The sequence below is a fragment of the Pleurodeles waltl genome, chromosome 12 (genome assembly GCF_031143425.1).
Source record: "Pleurodeles waltl isolate 20211129_DDA chromosome 12, aPleWal1.hap1.20221129, whole genome shotgun sequence".
Classification (NCBI taxonomy): Eukaryota; Metazoa; Chordata; class Amphibia; order Caudata; family Salamandridae; genus Pleurodeles; species Pleurodeles waltl.
In genome coordinates, this window is record NC_090451.1 from 223,022,211 (window position 1) to 223,048,521 (window position 26,311).

At 45.2% G+C, this 26,311-nt stretch overlaps 1 protein-coding gene across 6 annotated transcripts in view; it reads left to right on the plus strand.

Annotated features, from left to right (window-relative positions):
- Window positions 1-26,311, plus strand: part of NFAT5 (nuclear factor of activated T cells 5) — a 643,105-nt gene that overhangs the window by 255,486 nt on the left and 361,308 nt on the right. For all 6 annotated transcript variants that reach the window (XM_069216876.1, XM_069216877.1, XM_069216880.1 and 3 more), the window contains one exon: window positions 17,365-17,557. In XM_069216876.1, coding sequence (XP_069072977.1) covers window positions 17,365-17,557 — 193 coding nt within the window. The remainder of the gene's footprint in view (window positions 1-17,364; window positions 17,558-26,311) is intronic.

Consider the following 26,311-nt stretch of genomic DNA (forward strand, 5'->3'; position numbering starts at 1 on the left):
TGTTAATTAAATTTATAAAGTGCAGAGCTGCCCCACCAATGGGGCTTTTCAGCGCTAACTACCGAGCCAGATTACCACACCAAGAGAGCAGTAAAAGAGGATCAGGGCCTCCTAATAAGTGGAAAAAACAGGTTTTGAACTTTTTCCTACAATCAAAATAATTTTAGGTTTCTTAGCTTGAGAGGCAAGCTGTTTCAGATGACTAGGGATAAAACTTGAAAGGAGCGGCCACCGGCTTGCCGCCAAATTTAGCTTGGCAGAGCAAAATGCTCCGTTTGGAAAATAAGGTTGCATTAGATCAGACATGAGAGTACCTCAAACATACATAATCCTAGGTGCTGTACTAAGGCTTTAAATGGAATATGCCTCTTCAACAGCAGCCAGTGGAGTTTGCAAAGAAGCCCTGAAGTGGAACAAACTTTAAGAAGAGGAAACCGCAATCTGGCAGCTGAGTATTGGACCGACTGTAACACAGGATGTAACCTCTTTAAGGCTGGTTTCTTGCAACCTAGGTAGAGGATGTTGTAGTTGTCTAGTCGAGATAGAAGGAGAGATTAGATAATCATCTGACAAATGTGTGGTTAAATAAGCCAATAATAGGTTTCAGTTTTTTCAAATGACCAAAACAAGTGTCCACCACAGTGGTTACTTGTTTCTCGAAAGTGAGGTAGTCTTCCAGCCATACACCCAGGTTTTTCACAGGTTTCACATATGATTTGGGTGATGGAGGGGGCTCCAGGCTGTCTCACCACCAAAGATCTCCCCCCCCCCCGAATAAGTGTCTACCAAACAGTAGGGTTGCTGTTTTACTGGACTTTAATTTCAAACAATTGTCATCCATCCAACCAGCTACTGACCCCGCATACAGCTTTGGAATTTAGTAACGTCCTTAGAGGAGTCAGCAAAGGAAGAGAAGGTACGTTGGGTATCATCTACGAAAGAGACAATAGAGACCCCAAAGTGTTTCACTATCTCTGCCAAAGTTCTGACATATAGATTGAATAGAGTGGGGCTCAATGAAGAGGTCTGAGTTACCCCATGTTCCAAGGATCTGGAAGAGGAAGAGAAGGGGGTGACCTGGAAAGAGTAGTGGCTAAGGAAGTATTCAAACTTGGACAGTGATGTACCTTGTATGCCTGCATCATAAATGCACTGTAGAAGTACCTTATGTGAGACGGTGTCAAAGATAGCCCTCAAGTCTTAAGAGAATGAGGGCCACATAGCTACCATCATCCACCACTATGAAGCGTCACTGATAAGAGAGCAGATTCAGAGCTATGAAGGGACCTGAAACTTGTGCTTCAGTAGTCCAAAACGTAGGCAGTGCTATTCAGTTCTTAATTATCAGTGGAGATTCCCCTGAAGGAAAATTTCCTAGCTGCTGTGAAGGAAAGTTTCAATTCTATAAGGTACACGGAGGCAAGTATTATGTAACCTTTCTTCTGATTATTTTGTCAGCCATAACTAGTGTAACTGGACTACATTTCCTATGACTCTGAATAAAACATTAACACAGTAACAGTAATCATAGTCTATCAATCAAATTGCTTTTTGTCCACGTAAAACAGTTTCCAAAGAAAGAAAGAAATCAACAATTGCTATCAATGATTGTCGAGTACCAGGAGATCCCAACCCTTGTGTTACTGATTCAGACTCTGTGATACATCTTTCTACTCACAGCTTTAGGTTACTGGGAAAGCCAGGTAATAGACCACCTTGGTATGTGATTTGGTATCTTGGATACGGTGAAGGTGATACCTTCAGGAGAAAATGTTCTGTACGATATATCCAAAGCCCTTGCACCCAAAGCTCTTTTGTGAAATCATACATAAATTAACTGTTTCTACATAAGAATTCATTATTCCAACAAGTACTTAAACCGCGTAAAACAACGTTCACATCCTAGAGGTTTGAGCTCATTGATTAAGGGGAACAGACAAATGAAGTCCTCTCAAAAGTCTACATACTAAGGAATATTCCCTGATCAGAATCCTGTTGCTAGGCATATGTCCAGCTGAAAATCTGGATCTAAAGATGTTGACCGTACGATATGCAGTGCTGCCTTCTGCCATTGTGCTTGTGGCCTCCATAACTGCATCACCAGAACCACTGCCACCCTCTGTCTTCTGTCCTGAACTGTCAGTCTGGTTATCATTGAAAATGAGGGAAACGCATAGACTGCAATTTAACTCCTATCTTGGAGAAATTCATCGATGTCCTCTGCCATCAGATACTGTGTCCAACTGATGAATCACTCTTGGAAGTTGAGCATCCGGTCAGGAGGCAGAGAGTTCCACTTGGCATGTACCCCAAGGTGACTTCAGTATTTTGAACTTCAGGGGGCCCAGCTTCCAGCCACTGAAATTGTTCAGGTGCTTGTAATTCCAGTCCTCAATGGAATTCAACTTCTCCTGGAAGGTAGTCAGTTGTGACAGATTTTATTGTCCTGGAAAAGAATGCCAGAAGTTCCTAAACAAATCTGCCAGAGCTCTCAACCTCATGCCCCAGACGATTTATGTATAGGACTTTTGATACATAGCCTGTCTTCAGAAGAATGGCACATGAGATTGTTTTTCATGAAGCACTTCACTTCTATGGCCCCTGCAAAGAGTTCTAGGCAGTTGATCTGTAATCGACTCTCCTGAGGTGACCACTGACCTGTTATGTCTCCACATCATGCTCCCCAGCCTGATTTGCTCACATCCTGTTCTACTACAAAATCTGGAGAGGAACCGATGATGGGTCTGCTGTTCCATGCCTGCATATGGTATAGCTACTACTGCAGTTCCACTCTGGGCTGTTGTGAGAAGCCGATTTGATCTCTGTGGCATAAGTCTGTGCTTTGCGTAAGTGAAATGCTTTCAGCTTCTGTACAATGGTCCAGGATATATTACCTGAAACGACAATGCTGGCAGACCCACTACTTTAGGCACTTATCTCAGCAAGATATTCCCTGCTCTGAGAATTCCTTAATTCCTTCTGAATGAAAGCCATCTTTCTCTGTAGGAGCTGCAAGGTCTGTTATATAGAGTCTGTGATGAAACCTAGAAAAACAATGCAGACAGACTTCTGAGTAATGATAATAAATCCAAACTCCTACAAGAGAAATTGAGTCAAGGTGAAATTGTGATGTAGCTAGTCAGCGTCCTGCACCATGAGAAGATTGTTGTCCAGACAGACTACCTGGAACTGAGGAGTTCTACCACCGGTCTTAGCATCTTGGTGAAGTTCCAGGCAGCCAAGGAGAGTCTGATGCTCAGTGCTGACTCCACTTGAATTGCCAAATTAGTCTGGGGGGAGTAAAGATTGGATTAGTAAAATAAGGGTCTTTTAGATCCAACCTTGTTATCCAGTCATTTAGTAGCAAAACCTACCTCGGGAGGTGAATTTCTTTCATCTTGAAATGATAGATAAGCCAGTAGTTAAACTCCTGTACATGTATTACTGGCTGCAATCCCTAATCTTTATTCTGGAAGTTCTAAACATTGCTGAGTAATTCCCTGAGACAGCAATTCGGAGTGATCTCCCTCTTTTGTCTAACATGGCTTGTACTTCTTGATTTATTATTAAAGAGTCCTCTGAGAAGAAGAGTGGGCAGAGTTTTTCACTGTGCCCTGGAGTACCGTGAAACTATGTGAAAGCCTGTCACTGTCTGGAGCACCAAGGCATCCCTTATCACCTCCCTCTCTTTGAGTAGTTAAACTGCCAACTTGCAGCACACCTTTGGTAGAGAAGAAAGATTACTCCTTACCTGAAGGCCTGTCGTTGGCATTGGAGGCACCACGGAATCATCCTCTTCCTCCATAACCTCTTCTTGTCCCTCTAGTGGGGAAGGAGATTCGGAAAAAAATTCTGGTCTTTACTGGTATGTCTTCTGCCCTACTTTTGGAAGCCTGGGGAGTTCTTAAGCAAGAGGAGCGCTTCCTGTCTCTACTGGCACCTCCAAAAATCTTTTGGCCGAAGACCTGCCCAATTGGCTGTTGTGACTTGTTGAGTGACGAGAAAGCTGTTACAAACTGACTCGGTTCATCAATAAATGGGACTACAAAAAGTCCCACATATGCTATTGCATTGGTGTCTGTAGTATCCAGTTCCCCCAGTTTGGGGTCTATCTTGATGAAGAGAGAGTGACATCTTTCCATTGAAAGTGTACAATTCACGTTGCCCAAAAACACACATGACACACTGTGCCCAGTCTGACAATGTATCAGTGACTATTTGATTGCCAGTGTCCTTCGCTTACTCTGCCATATGTGGGATTTTAGTTAAAGGTGCCAATATATCCAGGAGCTTATCCTGGCATGCCTACCATGAGCGATCAATGCCCTTCTTCTTCTAAATTTTGCTACAAAGGTGGCTGTTTTACCATCTTTGTCAGGGGTTTGCCCTACTTTCCCCTCTAATAGTGTTCAAGGGCATTCTGCTTTCACTGTGGCCCTAAACCTCTTTATTCAAAGGATTTCTGATTCCAGTGCTTAAATACTCCTCGACTTTGGGCCCTTCAACCCAATCTGCTGAACACGGATGATATATATTATTTATATATATATATATATATATATATATGTGTGTGTGTGTATGTATATGTGTGTATTTCTGATGGCTACATCTACCTGTGGATTCCTCATCTTTTGAATACTCCCCAATGAACCAGCATTTGACAGAAATCTTTTCTTTCTAGCTCACCACCTCAACGAGGATGTCACAATAATACGGCTCCTCACGCGACTCCGTCTAACGTCATCGAAGCAATAAGAAGTCCTAGCTGATGTCAGTTCCCTTTTTTCCATACCTTTGACGCTAGCATTTGTTTCTACCTCTCCTGTTTGTAACACTGTTTCGAGGTAGCTTCTTTGTTGGAGTTTTTGTTGTGTTACAATGTCATTGCCGAAGAAGTCAGGTATCTGCTAAAGACTTATAGTTGCACATTCCTTTCCTTTGACTTTCCCTAGGCGTCAGTCTGGATCTGGAGATTTTTCTTCGAGCAGTACCTCTGTGCACTTTCAGGTGGCGTCGGTCAACTCTGCGGGCGCCGTTGCCATCGTGTTCGCCGTGATAACATCACAGTCTTATTTAGACGCCAACCTCAGGGTGCTGATGTCAGTTCTTTTTGTTCCCTGCCAGCCTACGCGCAGATCGGAGAGAGCTACCCTAGTCACTTTTTGACTATGACAACACTTTTGTCAAACTCTTTTTGATGAGCTCATCTAGGGATGTCCCGCAAGACTGTTTTTAAGCCCTGCGATTCCTGTCAACAAATGATGTCCGATCCACACCTCGTGTGTCTTTCATGCCTGGAGCGCGATCACGACCCAATGTCATGCTCCGAGTGTCTGGCCATGAACCCGAAAGCTTTGAAGGAGTGGTTCCTAAAGCTCATGGCGGCCCGACACTCGACTCCATGGCGCTCGCGCTCTCATTCTAGAGGAAGGTCTCGAGCCCGGCCGCAGAGTCACCCCCATTGTGACCAAAAGTCATCTGGACATTCGGGTCATAAGAAAAAGAAGTCGAAGAAGGACAAGCGTTCTTTGACATCACCCCATTGCTTGGATGATGTGGCACGGGAAGAGCGTCGACGCTCTAGGCCTCAGTCCTCGAAGCCTTCATCTGGGTCGGCCCCACACTTTCCCGAATTCCCGGGATCCGGTGCCACCCCTGCCCAGCTCAAAGAGTTTTATGAGGCAATGTGCCTAATTTTTGGGCAGACCGACCCAACTTCAGGGCCCTCGGGTACAGGCGAGTTGTTGGGGAGGCCCCTCGCGTTCGAAGTCGTCGGTTTAGCCCACTACTCCGGAGGGCTCCTCTGGATCCAATCGCAGATCCGTTCCGACATCGGTTGGGCCCAGAATTGACATCGATCCCATTCTCATACCCGACGACCCAGAGCTGGAACAACGCCGCCTGACGCTGATTCCATTCTCTATGGGCTCTCCTGGGCCCAGGGTTGATCCAGACCCTTATGCTTATGGGTATGGATACGGGGAGAGTTTGGAGGGGACGCTGGACCCTTTAGAATACCAGCTTGACCCTCAAATGGACTGGGTGCAGGATTTGGGTGATGCCCGTGGTCTAGACAACTCTCCTGACACTGGTATGCTTTCTCCTCCTACCATGGCTACGGAGAAGGGTGCCTCATACTCCATGGTGGTGAGAAGGGTGGCTGAGGTCTTGGACCTCGAGCTACCTTCTGTGGAGGTTAGGCCTAATATCCTAACCAACGTGCTTCAGCCGCGGTCTTCCACATCAGAATGCCTTCTTCCCTTTAATGAGGCACTGATGGACGTCGTTTTGGGTACTTGGTTCGGACCCAGCACAGGGGCTCCTGTGAATAGGACAATTGCCCGCCGACAGACCCAACATTCCTCACCCAACACCCCACGCCTGAGAGCCTTGTCATCCAGGTTCCTCTTCATCTGGCGCTTTCCCTGCCGCACCCCGGATAGGGAATCAAAAAGACTGGACAACTTGGGGAAGAAGTTGTTTTCTTCCAACAGTCTAGTGCTGCGGTCCGTAAACACTGCATGCCTTTTGGGCCGCTATTCCCATACTCTCTGGGATACAGTGGCGCAAGTCCTGGCTAGAGTTCCGGAGGAGGCCCGGACTATCCTTTCCCAAGCCGTAACAGATGGGAGGGACGTAGCGAAGTTCATGATTCGTAGTGGACTGGATACAACTGACTCTCTGGGCAGATCGGTTGCTTTGAGACGCCACGCCTGGCTGAGAACATCTGGCTTCTCAGGGGATGTCCAGCAATCCTTGATCGACATGCCCTTTGATGACAGACATCTCTTTGGAGACAAGGTGGATTCAGCGCTCGAGCGCTTCAAGGATTCCCGAGCCACGGCCCAGTCCCTTGGCCTCCCGCCTGTTCCTAGACCCCAGCAGTCCGCATTTTGCCCCTTTTGTGGCTTCAGAAGGGGCACCCAACCGTGTCCTTTTCCCACGGCCATCGACCTGCGCATGTTGTACAGCCCCTGTGCGGCCGCGGGATCCCACGCCCCGGGGACCAGGAAGCCAGTGGGTCACCCAGTCCACCCAAGCCCCCGTTCAGCCTTCAAACCTTCCTAGTCCACGGGTACACAAACCTGTTGGCAGCAGGATTCATCATCACCTGCCCCAATGGCAGTCCATTACCTAGAATAGGTGGGTTCTCCAGATTGTCCGAAGGGGCTACTCCCTCCCCTTCGAGACAACTCCAGCCATGCCACCATCATACAATCGCATATCGGAGGATCATATGGCACTTCTCCACGAGGAAGTCCAAGTCAAAGGAGCTATAGAGAGGGATCCGTTGCCAGAAGTAGGTCGTGGTTGCTATTCACGCTACTTTCTGGTGCCGAAAAATGACAAAGATCTTCGTCCTATATTAGATCTTCGGTCCCTCAACCTCTTCCTCGAGAAGTTCAAAATGTTGACATTGGCTCAGGTCCTATCTGACCTGATCCCAGAGACTGGATGGTAGCGTTTGGACTTGCAGGACGCATACTTCCACATTCCCGTATTGCCTGGCTCACAGACGTTACCTACGATTTGTGATAGGTCGCAAGCACTTTCAGTTTACTGTGCTTCCTTTTGGCCTTACCAGTGCCCCTCGGGTGTTCACAAAAGTGATGGTAGTGGTGGCAGCTCATCTGCGCAGGTTAGAGGTCCCAGTCTTCCCCTACCTCGATGATTGGCTGTTGAAAGTGAACTTGCCTCAGACAGTCTTCTCCCACCTCCAGACTACGGTGAACCTTTTGCATTCGCTGAGGTTCACTATCAACGTGCCAAAGTCACACCTGACTCCTTCTCAGACGCTTCCTTTCATCTGAGCTGTTCTGGATACAGTGCAGTTTCGGGCATATCCTCCCTAAAAGCGAGTCCAGGATATTCGGCCTATGATATCGATGTTTCAGCCTCTATCCTGGATTTTGGTAAGAATGACTCTGAGGGTGCAGCAATACATCCTGAGAAAGTGGTACTTTGCACAAGGGCTTCTTTCCTACCTAAAGTATTGACACCCTTCCATGTCGGACAGTCCATCACCTTGCCTACCTTTTATGCACCCACACATCCCTTTAATGAAGAGGAGAGACTAAAAAAAAGTGTTGGCTTTCTACCTTGATCGTACCATAGATTTCCGGGTGGATGATCAACGCTTTGTGGGATATGTGGGTGCGAAGAAGGGGAGGGTGGTGCAGAAGAGGACCATTTCTCAATGGGTGCTCTTATGCATCAAAATGTGCTACGCTCTGGCTAAGAAGCAACCTCCTGAAGGTTTGTGTGCTCACTCCACTAGAGCTACTGCTGCTACCACTGGGCGTTCCTGTCATGGACATCTGTCAGGCAGCGACGTGGGCATCTCTGCACACTTTTACCAAACACTACTGCCTGGACAGTCTGGTCCGCAGGGATGGCTACTTTGTTCGTTCGGTCTTACAGGATTTCTTGGTTCACATCCCTCCACCGGGGATGGTATTGCTCAGGTATCTATTCAAAGGTAAGGAATCTGCAACTAGAAATCTCTATCATATGTACCAGTTACTTACCTTCGGTAACGATATATCTGGTAGAGACATATTCTAGTTGCAGATTCCTTACTGACTCGCCTATTCTCCCCGCACTGCAAATTGATTTCTAGGGACAGGAACCTCCCCTTAAGGGCCCTAGTTTTGGCGCACCACTCTGTGTTCTTCATGGCTCCGCGCTACTGGCGTGGAAAGTCGTGAAGAACTGACGTCAGTGCGCTAGTATGGTGCCTATATATGACCGCGACATCATCACAGTGAATACAATGCCAACGACCAAACGCCACCTGATGGCGCGCAGAGGTAATGTTCGAAGAAAAATCTCCGGATCTAGCCTGATGTCTGGGGAAATTCAAATGTAAGGAATCTGCAACTAGAATATGTCTCTACCAGATATATCGTTACCGAAGGTAAGTAACTTGTACTTTAAGCAGTGTAGAGTGTGGAGGCCATATGTCGGTTACTGACCTGCGTGAAGATTACCTTTGGTATCTCAGTTCCGACCATGACGTTGGGGGATGTTCTTAGTGCCAGAGAATGAACCCGAAGTTTTGAAGGAAAGAGTAACTAAACTGTTCTTTTAAAAATAAAAAGAGAGAGAAACTTGGTCATAGAAGCTAGATATCGAGAGGAGTGAACCTTGCCAGTCATCGAAGTCTCAGAAGCATTGTCATAATGGCTGACGGCGTCGTTCCTCTCGAGATGGTAGTCCATCTCTGGCTTCTAAATCTCTGCACCGGTCGACTTGGGTGGTTAGTTCTACCTTAGCTCTTCCTCAGCCGAAGTCACCTGATGTATCGCTGGCGCCGTCTTTGGTGGAAATTTTTAGCATCGCCGACAAGTCCTGCATAATTCTTTCCTGTTAACTCCAACGGATCATGAGAACGAAAATTAGGAATCAATTCAGGCTCTGCGGCAGCAGGAGTAGGTGGGTTTTCCAACTCCAGGGACGGACCCGTCTGCCTTTTTAAATGCTGTGTTCAGCATTTTTCATAGAGCTATGGCCCCTGCGTGTGCACCGGTGGGCCCCACAGGACCTTTGTCCTTAATCTTCGAGGACTCCCAGCACCATATAAGCAGACTCCTTTCTTGCATTTCATGCCAATGGCTCCAACGCCATCAGAGATGACTGGGCCACGGGCACCGATAATGGCATCTGATAAATCTCATCCAGCATGGTGTCCCTCCACTCAGGGTGACATCCCGGCTCTGGCTTCACCGGTGCCATGAAAGACATCTTCGATGTTTGCACATGCTTTATCGATGCAGAGAGTGGAATCTAGACCGAGATCTAGAAGAGAAGTTTTGAGGCTTTTAGAAGAACATCAGTATTATGAGGAGCTGTAAGAACTTGAGGAAGTAGAAGTTATTTTACCTTCTCATGGTTTTGAAGGTATTGAGGAGGCTAGTGAATTGGATACTTCTCCGGAGTGGGAGTTATCGCCTGGTGGTATTCCTCCTCCGGATGTTGCTGGTTACAATGAGATTATAAGGAAGGCGACTGATTTTTTGGAACTGCTGTTACCCACTTCGTAATTAAAAACAAACATTCTGAACGAAGTACTTAGCAACTCTTCTGCTAACTCCGAGCCTTTGCTTCCTTTTAATGATGCTTTGGCAGCCGGTCCTGGACCTGTGGCACAAACCTGTCACTACTCCAGCTGTGTCCAAGAGTATTGCCGGAACATATAGAGCTGCACTAGGTGACCTGCAATTTCTTACTCCGCATCCTTCACCTCAGAGTCTGGTGGTCCAAAAGTCTTGCTGTTCAAAAGCAGCTCCTGGTTCATTCCCTACAACACGTAGAACAATCTGCAAAGATCATCTTCTCCTTGTGTAGTATGGCATTAAAGTCAGTTAATGCTACATGTATGTTGGGCAGGTATATCTATGCGCCAATGGATGTGGCGAGAGAGATTGTTCCCAAATGTCTGCAGGATGTGCAGGAACATTTTCAAGAATTGTTGCAGGATAGTCAGTCAGCGGCTAGGCAGGTTATTCAGTCTGGCTTAGATACAGTCGACTCTGTTGCCAGAGCCATGGGAACATCACTGGCCAGTAAGAGGCATGCATGGTTTAGAGGATTGGGGTTTTCCCCAGATGTACAATCCACCCTGATGGACCTACCGTTTGATGGGTCCAAGTGTTTGATGAGAAAGCTGATTCTGCATGTGAAATATTAAAGGACAGTAAAGCACTCTCCTCGACCTATAGACCTTTCCGTAGGTTTCGGGGGTTAGGCCGTAACTATTCCTTTTGTGGGAGGCAGCAATTCCAAAATCAACTTACCAACCCCCTCTACAGGTCCTACAGAGGTCGTGGAACACGTACAACACGTGGTGCCACTCACCAGCCTTCCTCCTCCTTTTCATCCTTCGCTGGGAACCTGTCAGGGAAGCAGCCCTAGTTCTCGCCCCTTTCAGCAGCATTTGTGGCCTGTAGGGGGAAGGTTAATTCATTTTCTCCAAGAGTATAAGTTGATAATGTCAGACTTGTGGGTGTTGAGCATTGTAGGAATGGGTATGCCCTTCCCTTTCGTGACTTTCGTACTCCCTTCCCTCCCGAACAATCTTTTTTGCTCTCAAAAGCACCTACTGTTCCTTCAACAGGAGGTACACAAATCTGCTGTTAAAGGGCATGGCGGAGTTGGTTCCGAAGCAAGAAAGGTGTCAAGGATGTTATTCAAGATATTTCCTGATTCCCGCGAAAGATGGTCTTTTGAGGCCCATTCTACGCCTGAGGATTGGGAATTGGTTTCTCAAACAGGAAAAAAATAAAAATGCTGACCTTGGCACAGGTGCTTCTTGCGCTGGACAAGAAAAACTGGATGGTTTCTATCGACTTGCAGGATGCGTATTTTCACATCCCCATTCTGAAGTCGCACAGGAATGATCTCCGTTTCATGGTGTGGTCGCAGCACTACCAGTTTGTGGTCCTTCCTTTTGGTCTTAATTCAGCACCTCGAGTCTTCGCAAAGGTGATGGCAGTGGTTGCAGCGCATCTAAGAAGGAAGGGAATTTCAGGATTCCCTTATCTGGACTTAGTATTGCACCATTTGCAGATGACAACCCAGTTGTTGTTCACCTGGACCCCTTGCAGCACCTCCTGTTCATAGGGGCAATGCTGGACACAACATTGAATCATGCCTTTCCCCCTCCTCAGAGAATTCGGGACATACATGCTATGATTCCAATGTTTCAGGATGGAGCGGTGGTTCCGGTCCTAAAGGTACTACACTTGCTCGGTCTGTTAGCTTCCTGTATTCTGCTGGTTACTCATGCACATTGGCACGTGAGGGCTCTCCAGTGGTTCCTCTGCAAGCAGTGGTTGCAATACAAAGAAGGATTCAATAACAATCTCTAGAGATGCTGCAGCAGATCTTCGATGGTGGAGTGTGGACGGCAACCTATCTCATGGTAGGCCGTTTTGTCTTTCACCTCCACTGACCCCAGTCATAACAGATGCTTCCACTCTAGGATGGGGAGAACATCTGGGGGATCGGGAGATCAAAAGTCTTTGGTCTTCAATGGAATAGATGTTTCACATCAATCTGTTGGAGTTACGGGCGATATGTCTGGCTGTCATGGCCTTCCTCCGGTCCATTTGCGGTCAGTCAGTACAAGTCTTGACAGACAACACTACTGCGATGTGGTACATCAACAAACAGCAAAGAGTAGGGCAGTACCTTCTCTGCAGAGAGGCTCTGCGGCTCTGGTCCGGGACTCAGGACCATCAGATTTGCATAGTAGCAAACCATTTGGCCGGAAATCTCAACATAGATGCAGACAGTTTCAGCTGGCACTCATCAGCTGACCACGAGTGGTGTTTCCTTTCGGAGGTGGTTCGTCACGTCTTCCAGTTGTGGGGGATCCCTCAGATAGACCTGTTTGCATTTGTGAGAACGCGCACTGTCGGTTATTCTGCAGCCTCCAGTATCCGATACAGGGAGCTGTGGGGGTCGCGTTTCAGCTGTGCTGGGGCATCGGGGTGCTTTACGCGTTTTCTATCATACCCTTGATTACTCAGGTTCTGAGGAAGATTCGCAAAGCCTGGGTACGAGTCATACTAATAGCCCCAGATTGGCTAAGAAGGGTGTGGTACACAGACCTTCTTCAACTCTCAAAGTGCCCTGCGCTCCGTCTCCCTCTCAGGGCAGCCCTCCTCTTGCAGGGGCAGGTTCTACATCCCCACCTCCGGAGCCTGTACCTACATGCCTGGAGATTCAACAGTGCAACCTGAATTCTTTTTCTCTTTCCCCTGAAGTGGTGGATATTGTTTTATTGGCCAGGCGACACTCCACCAAGACTGCCTATGCTGGCAGATGGGTACAATTTGTTAAATGGTTTGAGGAGAGACATGTTGATCCTTTAAAGGCCCATTTTTCTAATGTTTTGCAATTTGCTCTTTCCTTAGCACATCAAGGTCGTGTAGTTGCGACAGTGAAGGGTTACCTATTTGCGCTGTCACCTTCTATTTGTTTACCTGACCAACCCTCTTTAAGTCCCCTATAGTATTAAGGTTTCTTAAGGGTTTGTTTAATAGGTTTCCTCCCACCCCATTTATAATGCCTCAGTGGGACTTAAATTTAGTCTTACCATATTTGATGGATTCACTGTTTGAACCATTGTATAGTTGCCCTTTGTGGTTCCTTACGTTTAAGACTGTTTTCCTTATAGCTATCATGTTGGGTAGGCGTGTTTGTGAGCTGCAAGCTCTTAGTGTGAAACCCCCTTTTACTACCTTCCATGCTAATAAGGTGGTTTTAAGAACCAGGGCGGCTTTCCTACCTAAGGTAGTGACACCTTTCCATTTAGGACAATCTATACACTTCTGTCCTTTTACCCTCCTCCCCATCCTTCGAAGGAGGAGGAAAGGCTGCCTCGTCTGGATCCGAAGAGAGCACTGAGCTTCTATGTGGACAGGACGAAAGACTTAAGGACGGATGATCAGCTCTTCATTGGCTACGTGGGCAAGATGAAGGGCAAAGCCGTCCACAAAAGAACACAGTCAAGGTGGGTCATTTTTTGCATAAAAATGTTATTTGCTAGCAAAGAAGGATCCTCCTGAGGGCATTAGAGCTCTTTCGACCAGAGCCAAGTCTGACACTTTTGCTTTGCCTCGAGGTGTATCTGTGGTTGACATTTGCAAGGCAGCAACTGGGACTTCCCTCCACACTTTCGCAAAACATTACTGCTTAGATTCGGAAGTGAAGAGAGATGTTCATTTTGCCTGTTCAGTTCTGTAGGATTTCTTGGTATAGCCAAACAGGCACCTACCTCCGAGTGGGGTACTGCTTTGGGATTCTATTCAGAAAGTGAGGAATCCACAGGCAGATGCATCCGTCAGAACAAGTTACTTACCCTTGGTAACACCTTTTCTGGTGGATACAGGGTCTACCTGTGGATTTATCACTGTCCCACCTGCCTCCCCGGTGCCTGTCTGGTTATACCAAGAATGATATTAGTTGTATATATATTGTATATAGCTATTTCTGGAAATGTATATATATTCAAAATTAATGTTTATGTTCTTGTATTGAGTTCGTACATGTTGTACTTGTGATGTTGGTGCTCACCCATTTGCCTTGAAGGCACGGGAAAAAAAAAAAAAAGTGGGTGAAACTGACGTTGCATGCCGGCGAGGCCTTCTTATGGTTGGATGACGTCAGATGGAGTTGAGTGCGGAGCCATACTATTGTGACGTCCTCGTTGACGTGGAGAGCTGGAAAGAAAAGATTTCCTTCTAATGCTGGTGCATTGGGGAGTATTCAGAAGGTGAGGAATCCACAGGTAGATACTATATAAACCGGAAAAAGCGTTTCTGAAGGTAACATGTTCATTTTGTCCGTATCCAACATCCCTTGCATGATTGTGAGTGTAACATCAGCCCTATTAGCTTCTGGCACTCTCTTGGGGTGTTTGGGACCACCCGCTGGTCAGCAGGGTCTACTCAGACCAGGTTAATCTCCTGATTCGTCAACCTGGTAAGGTATATCCCTATGGAAAATGTACACCTCCTTTCAGGGCATTTTCTGAGCCTACTTCCCAACTAACCTCAAGGGCCTGAGACAGTCTCTTTAAAAAAGGCCTATCTGAAACTTTTGAGTGTGTCTGAGAAGGGGCGGAGAAGGATTTAACAGCCTTGTCACTGGTATTCTGAATGCCCAGAGATTTAAAGGGCCTAGGGGACCAAAAAGCTTTCATGCTGTTTCTAGGGCATTCGAGATTGCCCTCTGTAATGATGCACCTATAGCATCTACAAATTCCTCGTCTGGGGTAAGATTTGGCTGTTCTCTTTTCATCTCCTCTTCAAATCCTCCCTACGAGTTGCTGCCATGGTGTTCGACTCATAAAGTTTATACTAGTATTCTAAGAATAATAAGGCACCTTCTGGAGCAATCAGTAATAGGATTACCCAGATTACTCCCCTAGGAGTGAGTGAATCAGAGAGTTATGAGATGTAGTGCAGAATACATATATACTACACTGCAGACTAACTGTTGCCTTCACCAGAGGATACTACGGGAAGGCTACTTGATGCACAAATAACATTCAACTTACACTTAAGCTAAAAGACCCGCTTCTGCACTCCGTATCTTTGGAAATTATATTTGCCATTGCTCGGTACGCCATGTATCCTGACCAGATTCACCTGGCAGTGGGGAAACCATCCAGATGCCCGGAGAAGCACCCTCTAGTGGCGCTGCTGCATTACTGTAGTCTCTGGGGTTTGTCGCGGATCCCCAAACAATCCCCGCATGTCACAAGCTCCCAAGGGCTTTGATGAAAGGCCCAACACTCTAAACAATAGGGCACTGCAGGGCCCAACACTGTAGGTACTAAACAGTGATTAATGCCAAAGTATAAAATAGGCACCAAGGATCATAGTACCCTTCAAGTAGAAATGCCATTGCTTGAAGATCCACACAAAGCTATTAAGTTCATAGAACAGTCTACAAGGAAAAGTATTGACCTGGCTGCTGTGCTGTGAGGAAAGAGGGAGGAGTCTTCCTTGGAGAGAGTTTTATGTGGAAGGATGGCAGTCTGATTGGTGGACTATGGTTACTGTTGATGTGTACTGTTGTATTGGTTATGGCTGCTGAGAAAATAAAGGGAAAAAGGTCTCATACTCTGAGATAACGGTCTTGACATAGAACTAGGATTACGGGTAAGAAACTATTTTCCTTGGTTAAGACCACTTACCGGTTCAGCAGTTCATTGTAATGAGTTTAATTTCGAAGCAGAAAGGTAATTTAGGGCGTCCTCCGCACTCGCACGCAGGCAATTCCTTACAAATGAAAGCAGGATGTTATATTTAAACTACCCTAGTCCTTTCTTATGCATGCCACGTACATAACCCGTACTGGCAGATTTCCAAGTATGAATGCATGTCTGCTTGTGCTTTCTATTGCACGTACTTCATGTTTGTGTGCCTAACCGGGAGACATCCAACAGCTTACACCCCTCCAGTCTACAGGCTCTAGACAGTTTCATGAAAGATTTCTTTTGAGTACAGTCACACCTAAAGCTAATAGGAATTTGCTTATAAACCCCAACCACCAGATCTGTCGCAAGCAAGACACTGAAAATCATTGAAAACCTTTGGATTAGAAGTCGTAGCAGAGAGTTTCAGAAGAGGTCTTCTGTGGGCAAAGGGGGCAGGATAGGAAATAACAAATGCTGCAATTCCTTTGGGGTAGAAGACCAGGGAGTAAACGTATACTTATCTATGGCTTTGGCAGGATTACCGACCTCCCCTTGAAGTTCCCCTCCCCAAACACCTTTGCCCTGTGACCAGAAGATCCAGTGGATCCGATCCTTATAATCTCCTCTGTGCATGCTCTGCGGGATCGACAGTACTGTTTTAGAGTGATATCCTGTATACTCCGAGTGACAGTCGGCAAAGAAATAACGTTTGTCTCGCAGAAAGTAATGCCAGACTCATGGATCCAGTCGCAACCTGAACCTTCCGCGCTGAAAAATCGCTCACTCCCGCCACAGATCTATGCCAGAAGCATTTGTCCCTGGGGCTCAGAGAGTTTGCAAATCCCCAGAGGCACTATTTGTTGTGTCGTGAGTGCCAGATCAAGTGTGTGAAACTGTCTGTTCTGTTTATTTCAGTGCTGTCCAGCTGATTACATCAACGTAGACCGAAGTTTGACCTACTGAGTGTAATGTTTGCTATCCGATAACTACAATTCCAAACTCAAACAAAGGAAAGACTACGAGGGGAGGCCGCCCAGACACTGTTAAAAGCGACCATGATTTCTCGAATGTGGCGACAGATCAGTGACCAACACTAATACCCGAGAAACGCTGCTGTACTTACTGACGACGTTATTCAGATGAGCTGTTGCTGCAGTAAATCCACACCAGACCCCATTCTTCACGTTTGAAGCTCTGTTGGCGTTTGAAACGGCTGCTGCCCCAGTAAAGTTTGAGGGTGATCTGAACATCTTGAGACAAGTGACAACTAATCTAGATGCGGTTTTCAGGATCAGCAGTACACTCTTTATGATGTTGCAATTCAACTTTTTTGTCCTGTACATAACTTGCTGCTTCATGTGCTGATATTTTTATTACGCTTCATTAGCGTTAAATCAGTGTTGGTTGCACTCAATGTACTATTACAAGTAAAAATTCAGACCTATTTTTTTTTTAGGATGTTCTTCCTTTGTTCTTCTCTGTACCAGAGGATTGCTACTAGCTTAAACTTGGCTAATAACCCAAACCCTTAACATACTTACTGTGCCCTAGATGCTGCTTTAGCTTCTTTTCCTATTTGTTGCATATCTGTCATTCTCACTAGTCCAGTATTCTATTTTGTTTCTGAGTTTCATATTTTTATTTCTTTCCAGATCCTCGGAAAATCAGAAAGCACAGGTTGGAAACAAGAGTCCAACCTTGTGTGGTCAGCATCCCAGTAAATGTGAGGGAAAAGAACTAAAGATAGTTGTGCAGCCAGAAACTCAGCATCGAGCTCGGTATCTAACAGAAGGCAGCCGTGGCTCGGTGAAAGATCGGACCCAGCAAGGTTTTCCCACTGTAAAGGTGAGTGCAGGTGCGGCTCGCGCAAGGGAAAAGGGGTGGCGACGGATCCCCCAAAAATTATAAAATCTTTTTTTCACACTGCTTCATCCACTCTGTTCCCTCGATGCAAGCACAGGCTCCCAGCCTCCTCTGCATCCAGTCATACCCTTGCTTTCATGCTGCTGGCAGCATGAAAGCAGCGGTAGGATTGGACGGAGCACCCAGCCAGGGAGCTCCGAGGCAGAGTGGGAGCCTCTACCTGCTCTCTCCAACCCGGCCAGTCAGAGAGAGCCGAGTGCGCATGTATGTTTGGCTGGCCTGAGCTGGCCGGCCAAACATACATGCCCACTGAGGGGGGAGTGCTGTGCACTCCCCTTCTGTCCCCATCACGCCTGTGGCCCACCCACTTATATAGTAAAAACATAATAAACAGAGTTTATTATGTTTTCACTATAAATGTTTTGCATCTGCTGCTGTTGGCAGGGGAGCAACACTCCTCCGCCATAGTGGAGGAGCCTCCCTTGAGTGAGTGTCATTGGTTCCTGGCCTGACAACGTGCACTTGCTTGGCAGTGTTTAATACTTCTACTACAGCCCATCAATTACTGTACATGAAATGAATCCAGCTGCTGTTAAGAAAAGTGCAACAGTGGCACAGTTAGAGGAGGCCCTGTCCAATGCTATTTAATTTTCTGCTCTCCAGAATAGTTGCATACTTAAAGGTATTTGATTTTGGTGCATTCCTTCGTAATTGGCAGGTTAGCCAAACAGCAGGTGCAACAGTATTCCCTTAACTCTCAGTACAGTTAGGAGAACGCTGTGTGTGCAACATCTCCTTTTTAGGTCGAAGCCTACCAGATAGCACAGCTGCCTGGTTTGCTTACGACTTCCTGTGGGCATTCTGAAAGCTTCCCTGGGAATGTAATTCGCCCGTTGATTACCATTGGCTTTGTGGTTTGTCTCTCCCATATGCTTGCTTTCTATTTACTGGCCTTCTTTGCTTTAGTCTGTCCAGTTTGAGTTTGTCTCTCCCATGAGCATCCCTTGTTTAGTATATCCTTCCAAGTACTTTCTTTCTGTAAACAGGCCTTTAAATCTTGTTCTTATCTTATCACATTCACAGTGCATTCAAAGACAGAGGACAAATGTCTGTCTTCCAAGGGAGCTTGATGTTATTTTATTTCCTAGCATACAACAAAAATTAACTGTGCTGATGTTTCAAAATATAACAGAATTAGGATGTATGCAAATGAAGCACATTTTCTTTTGTAATTCCGAAGTGTGATGGAAACAGATATTTGAATACAGTCAAAACACATCAGTACACTAGGTGATGACATTTCAATACATTTTCGTTTGTGTGCAGTAAAACAGTATGTCAATGAAAATGTAATAGTAATTTCAAATGAAAATATGTTGTCTGTAATGGCAGTGCATTATAACACCATGCATACTCCAATTTTTACCACTCCACTCCACCCTACTCCATTCTTTTCCCATTCACTCTATGCCACTCCATTCAACAAGCATTCACTCCACTCTACAACATGCCACTCTACGCCTCTCCACTCTAAGATGGACTCCACATCAATCCTGTGTACGCCACTGCATGCCAGTCACTCCACTCTACCCTAAGCCCCTCCACTATATGCTCCTTCACACCCCTCCACAACACTTACCCCACTCTCTCCAGTCTAATCTTCTCCATTCCAATCTACCCCCACATAACTTTGCTATAATCTGTCTCAATCAACTCCACTCTACGCTACTCCACTCTACCCTACTCCACTCCAGATGTACCCGAATCCCCCCACTCCTATCTACCCCACTCCACTCTGCCTCGTTCCATTCTCAACTCCAATCTATCCAATTTGACTCCACTGCAATCTACCCCACTCTATTCAATCTATCCCTCTCCAATCTACCCCACTCCAATCCATTCTAACGCAGTCCACCCCATTCTATCCCACTCCACTCTACCCCAATCTAACGCACTCCACTCCGATCTCCACTCCAGTTTATACAAATCTCCTTCAGTTTATACTACTCCACTCCAATCTACCCCAATCCATTCTACCCAGTTTACCCCAATAAGCTCCACTCTGCCCCACTACTCTCCATCCTACCGTAATCTACCCCACTCGAATCAAATCTACCCCACTCCACTCCAACCCACTCTACCCCAACCTACCCCACTCCATTCAACTCACTTTAATCTACCCAACCCACTACACCCCAGTCTATCCCACACCACACTTCAATCTATTCCACCCCACTCTACACCAGTCTACCCAACACAGTATACCCCCATTCCACTGTACCCCACCCTACTATACACCCACTCAACCCCACTCCAGTCTACCCCAATCTACCCTTCTCCAGTCTATCCTAATCTACTCCACTCCAATCTACCCATCCCATTCCAGTCTACCCTTCTCTAGTCCACCCATTCTACTCCACTCTACCACACTCCACCCCACTCCAATCTACCCCACTCCACCCCTCTCTAATCTCCATTCCAATCTACCCCACTCCATTCTACCCCAATACAGTCTACCACAGCTTACCCCATTACACTCCACTCGCTCCACCCAACCCACCACACTCCACTGAACCCCAAATCTATCACACCCCACTCTACCCCAAATCTATCACACCCCACTCTACCCCAAATCTATCACAATCCAATCTACCACACTCCACATGAATCTATCCCATTCCAGTCCACTCCAATCTAACCCTCCTCACACCACCCCAATCTACTCTACTTCAATCTACCCCATCCCGATGTTGCCCACCCCACTCTACTCTACCCCACTCTGCTTCACTCCTTTCTATCCCACTCTACTCCTCTCCAATCTACCCCACTCTACTCCATTCCAATCTACTCCAGTCTATCACACGCCACCCCATCCCACTATATTTTAGCCATGCTGCACAGCAGCCAAACTGGTGTAGAACATGGTTAAAACATGTTACCAAAGCCAGTAGCTCCTGTATAGGCGAGACCACTTGGCTTTGCCAGTGTATGTTATATTGAGAAATACTGCTAACCACAATGCAGCAGCAGCATCAGATCACCTCACTCCAATTCATTACAGTCACAGTTTCCAGTCCTCGGCTTTTGAATGCATGTACATGATAGCAGTGATTTGTAGATGAAGTTCAGGACTGAAAGTACCATTGATTACATGGAGTAAGGTGGACACCCTTACCTGAGTGCTTTTGGAATGGACAAGGGGATCATGGAGTGAGGGTGGGCTGGAGGAAAGAGAGTTAAATGTGTTGAAGGAGTAGGGGCAGCCTCCGAAAAGCTATTTGCTGGTGAGGTCCCTCACTCTGTCTCAATGTGAAGACAGTGGCAGGTTTTGGGCATTTAACTGGCACAACCACTTAGTAGTGGGCATATGGACTAGAGCTTGGTAAAATAGAACATCTTCTTTATAAAAGAATTCTCCCACTTAATCCTCTTCCAAAATATATTTTATACCATTCATGTGCAGAAAGAGGTGATTTACAGCTTTGTAGTATTTGGAAAAACATGATTTGGGCAATTTCCGGTTCTTATAGTTCTCCATAGTAGGGTAACAAAAATTGATGCGCAGTTTATCCACATTTTCTTATGAAATGTTCAGTTTAAGGTGCCCCTGCAACACCTCTAAATTATCTAACCCTTCAGTTAGCTAAATTAGTCTTGTACCACTGCTTGAAAATGAAGTTAATTTTAATTTATTGTAAAAAGGAGGTAATGACGTTATTTTGGGTAAGGTAGTCTTGACTGCCAAAAGCCCTCTACTGGACTCTTTACTTTATTAAATCAGATTTCCTCATAATCCAGTAGTAAACCGTATGTGATTATCGGCAGCAAAGCGAATTAGTGCAAACCAAACATTTAATTAGTAAATAAACAGACACTGTATGTGACAAAAATCTCATAAATCACGGAGAGCTGCAGAAACTAAGTACTGGATTATATATTTTAATTCATTTAATGCAATAGCATTGATTCTCAGGTGCAGGATGAATAGTTTAATACAAAAATGTAGACCGCAAAATGAAGACCATGCAAAAACATCCCCCATGGAAGTCTTAACTCGTTAATTAGTATTCTAACTCCAATCACAGTTTAAGGTGGCTAAGAGGCTGATGATAGGAAATGGAAAAGTTATTGGCTAGTGTTTTTGTATGTACGCATAGTTATTGCTTCCATGCCTTTATTTTCAGACTACTAGTGAATTAGGGACTGTCGGTTTATACCATGGTGCCTGCTATCCCTCAGTCTGTTATTGGTTTTTTTGCTGAACCACAGGGTAATTCAGTGGGACAATTCTTGCTGCAGCAGATCTCTCTCTCTCTGTCGCTCTCTGTCGCTCTCTCTGTCGCTCTCTCTGTCGCTCTCTCTGTCGCTCTCTCTGTCGCTCTCTCTGTCGCTCTCTCTGTCGCTCTCTCTCTCTCTCTGTCGCTCTCTCTCTCTCTCTCTCTCTGTCTCTCTGTCTCTCTCAGGGCTGTCCAAGTATGGAGGTCTCCTACTTGGGAGGAGGATAGGGTCTTAGACATTTTAATCTTTAACAAACCTCAAGTACAAATTTATTATTTGTACCCTAGGTTTTCCAGCAGAGAATAGAAAAAGTGTTAATTTTTCGTGCTCGTACCCAGTTTGAGGAATGCACCACCTCTGCATTTGTATTAGGAAGTAATTATATGAACTTTCAAGAATATTCTGAAAAGTTTAAGAAGTCTACCTCCAGCAGTGCAGTATGTCACCAAAATATTGCATTTCATAAAATATACGTTCATTGATTAATTCTTCACTACTGTCCTCAGAATGTTCTACATTTTGCTTTGCATATTCCTCATGTAGCTGCCCTGCCTTCAGTCTTGGGAATTTTCCTCTGTTTCTCTATTCACTGCTCTCTACATGCTAATTTATGATCTTTCCCAGATTGTCTCCAGAGGGGATTTGAGTCTTGCAACCTTCCCACTGATCCATAATGATGATCTGGGCTCTTTGCTGGCTGCTGTTGGTCAAGTGTTTGGTTGTATGCATTGTTTGGTAAAAGGGTGAGTAGGTGAGCAGATCGAGAGTCCATATATGGCTAAGGAAGGGTTTCCTAAGGTGCCTATTTGTTATGTTTGTTACTATGCCCAAAGGTAGGAAATTTAAAGGAGCAAACATAAATGTCATCTTAACTGTTTGTGGAAGATTAGACCTGTGGACGGAGCATTTACTTCACATTTGTTTGCTGGCTTTTTTCCTTCTATGATGTTGGAACATTTCACCTGTTTCACCCTGTTTATGAGCAATTTTCTTTAGTTGCGCTTGCCTTGCAAAGACACCTAGTTGGATATGGTTTCTGAATCTCACATAAAACTGAAGTCATACCCTATAAGACTGCTAAAGCTAAGGATTACTCTAGGTGTCTGCTTTACATTATGTCTGAGGGCAGTAGGGCACTTCAGATGGACATGGTGGGGGCCACACAAAATCCAAGGTAGGCAGAGGGGAAACAAACAGAAGGTCTGCACGTATTATACTAGATCCAAAGAAGCAGTATAATTGTGTTACACTCAGCCTCTGATTTCTGTCTGTCCACGTAGTCTCATAACTCTTTAATAAGTGGGCAGAAATCGTTGGTTAGAGTCCTACACCTCTGAGTAAATTTGATCACCCAATAGTTCAGTAAATCTCCAGTCTATTTAAATCTAATATGCGCCTCCTGTCGCCCTCCTCTCTCATTATTTCCCATACCTTTACATTTCTCCCAATTAACTGAATAACAAATGCTAAAACAAATTGTTTCATGAATAACCATAACTTGCATGGACCAACCTATGTCCTAGGAGAGCAAGAGCATGTCATTTATATCTCAAAGGTCCTAAATTAACATCCACTGACCTCAGTCCGTTCTACCCCACTACAACAAATAATCTTTTTTTAATTGTGGGAGTGACTTATTGTAAATGCCTTGAAGTCTAAATAACCTTGCAAAAAAAACAGGGCATACTTGCAGGCTTTTTCCACCCCGTTCAAGGCTCCGACCTTTCTATTTGCACTTGGAGCTGAGAATGGCAAAGCCACTGATCTTCACAGATGCTGCTTTGAAATTGGAATGGATTGTTACATTTAGGATAATGTATAGAGTTGATAACCGAGTGTAAGATATTTACTTAGCAGAAAAGTATTTACAAATATTTTTCTAAATCTGGTATAAAATATTGTGTGTGTGTAGCGTGCAAATGTTCAGTGTCATATGATGTTATTTCATTTGTTATGGGTGTGGAGATGCTGTGCTTTCACATGAGGCTAACTCAGTGTTGTGATTCTATTCTCATCCCCCATTACTGATAATAGCATAGTACTTTAGGCCTAATAGCAATTCTCTTTTTTTCATGTGTAGGAATCATAAAATAGGGCATTTAACCAGAACATAAGGGATTAAATCCCTACTGTGAAATACTGTCTTATTAACTGGGAATTGAGTTTGGACCGTCCGCAAAGATCCACAGCAATCAGTGATTTCTCGAGGCAGACTTCACCATGGTATTAGCATAGAATTTGAGCCTTGCATTCCACTAATAATTGTGTGCTATGTTTGTTTTAAATCACATTTTAATGGACCACATTTATTTCCACTGCCATGTTGTGTGCATGTGTAATCACAAAGATGTGCAGGGCATATACTTTTATTACCATTGTTGAGTGTGGGGAGGAGCTGTTGTTCACGCAAGGTGAAGTTCACGAAATTTGATGCCTCAAGTAGGTCACTCCCCTCCTCAAATAGTGGAAATGAATAGCATATTACACAATGTTAACATATCGCGTCTGCCTTTAATTTGCCGTGATGTTGTTTCATAGGCAGGAGTGATAAGCACCAAGATACTTACCTAGTTACATACCTAGAGCACAAAAGGTTAAATCTGTTGATAAAGAGAAAATAAGTTTAGTTCCATTCACGTGTGCCCAGGAGATGCTAGCATGCACATAAACAAAGCAGGAGCTTTAAAAGGAACTTGGTCAGCCCGAGTCTCCCTTGGCTCTCTCAAGCTGCTTTTTGTTAGGCAAAGCTGTTGGAGGCACAAGAGCTCAGGGTAATTCAACCCTTCCTCCTTCTGCAGCTCCAGTGACCCTGTTGGCAATTAGATCATTAAAAGGTAAAGATTCAGTGTGAGCCCTCGTCCAGAGCCTCTGCCTCTCATATTCCTTTCCACAGTCAACATACCCTGGGGAGGCATGGAAGCAGGAGAGTTAGAGGGTGCAGATTGAGGATTTGGAAAGTTGACATCAACAGGTCTATACCAGCGTTTTAGCCCTTCTGCTGTGCAATTGTCTTCAGTAGAGATGCCAGTTTTCTAATGCTAGGGGTGACCCCAGATTTCTTCTGCAAATTAATTATAAAATGGAATAAGGGACATAAAAAGATTTTTTATACATAATTTAAGCTGTACTGTGGTAATATTTAATTATACCTTTCCACTGTTGTAATACGTCTGTGAAATCTGTTTATTAGAATGCTTCTTGTAAGTAGTATGTTTTATTAACTTGCTAAAAGAAAATTGAGGTGAGGCTGAGAGCAGTGTCTGTATGTCCCAGCCGGTTGGCAAACTTGCAGAAGAGCTATTTGACAATTTGTAATGCATCAGTGAGGTGGCAGTGTGGTGTGGAATGTGCTATTGGCTACCTATAGAGTCCTCTACGGGTAGAAGGGTGCAATCACATATGTTTTGCATGTCAACTGTCTGTATTTTCTTGGAAAAAAGTGACATGTCAGTGAATGGATTTCAGTCATATTGGTGTACTACCACTGTTGCCATCAGTCTCCATGTTTGTGTGACCCAAGAGTCCTGGATCTGCCGGATGATCAGCTTTTGCAGGTTTCCCTTGGGCACAGAAAGAAAAAGGTGTGCAAAGAGGACCCAGTCCTATTGAACAGTCCTCTGTATCAAGATATGCTACACAATGACCAAGAAGCAGTGCTGTAAGGTCTGAGAACCCACGCGACCAGGGCCAAGGCTGCTACCACTGCATTGATTTGTTGAGAACCTGTCCTTGACATCTGCCAGGCTCTGATGTTGATGAAGCACTACTGCCACATCCTGCTTGAGAGGCACGTCTTATGCTTTGTCCTGTAGGAAATGTCCACTTCAGACTCTTCACTTGGGGAGTAAATGCTTTGATATCTATTCCTTTATTTAATGTTGCTTTTACTGATTTTACCACAATGCAACATTGGGAGAACAACATGTGGGTGCTTTACAAATTTGCAGGATATTGTGCAATAGGGACCCCTCTCCAACCTTCTTTCTCTATGACCATTAAAAGCATAGGCCTTTTCCCCCTTGAACAGTCCTGGCTTTCGGGCCTGGACCAGCACATCCTGCCGGAGTATCAGTTTATGCTGTGTACATTGTGCTCTTATTTTGTATAACATTCTACGTTCCTTCAGAGAGGACCATATCTTCTAGAATTTCTTTAGGAATCCTCTCTCTTTAAATAGTGTTTCTCATGTCTGCATACACCAGTCATGAGCTTTTTTCCTGTACTCAAATGAAGAAATAGTCTTACTGCCCCATAGCTGGGCTGTGTCTTTTCTGGCCACCATAATGACAATGTTGCAAAAAAATGTGTGTGTTTTTTGGTATTATCTGATCATCCCACCTTTCCAGCATTGCCGAAGAGGGCCGAGATCATAGTGTCTAATCTAAGGTGAAGAATCTGCATTTAGATGTATCCATCAGAAAGATCAAGTTCCTTACATTTGTTCACGCTCTTATATAT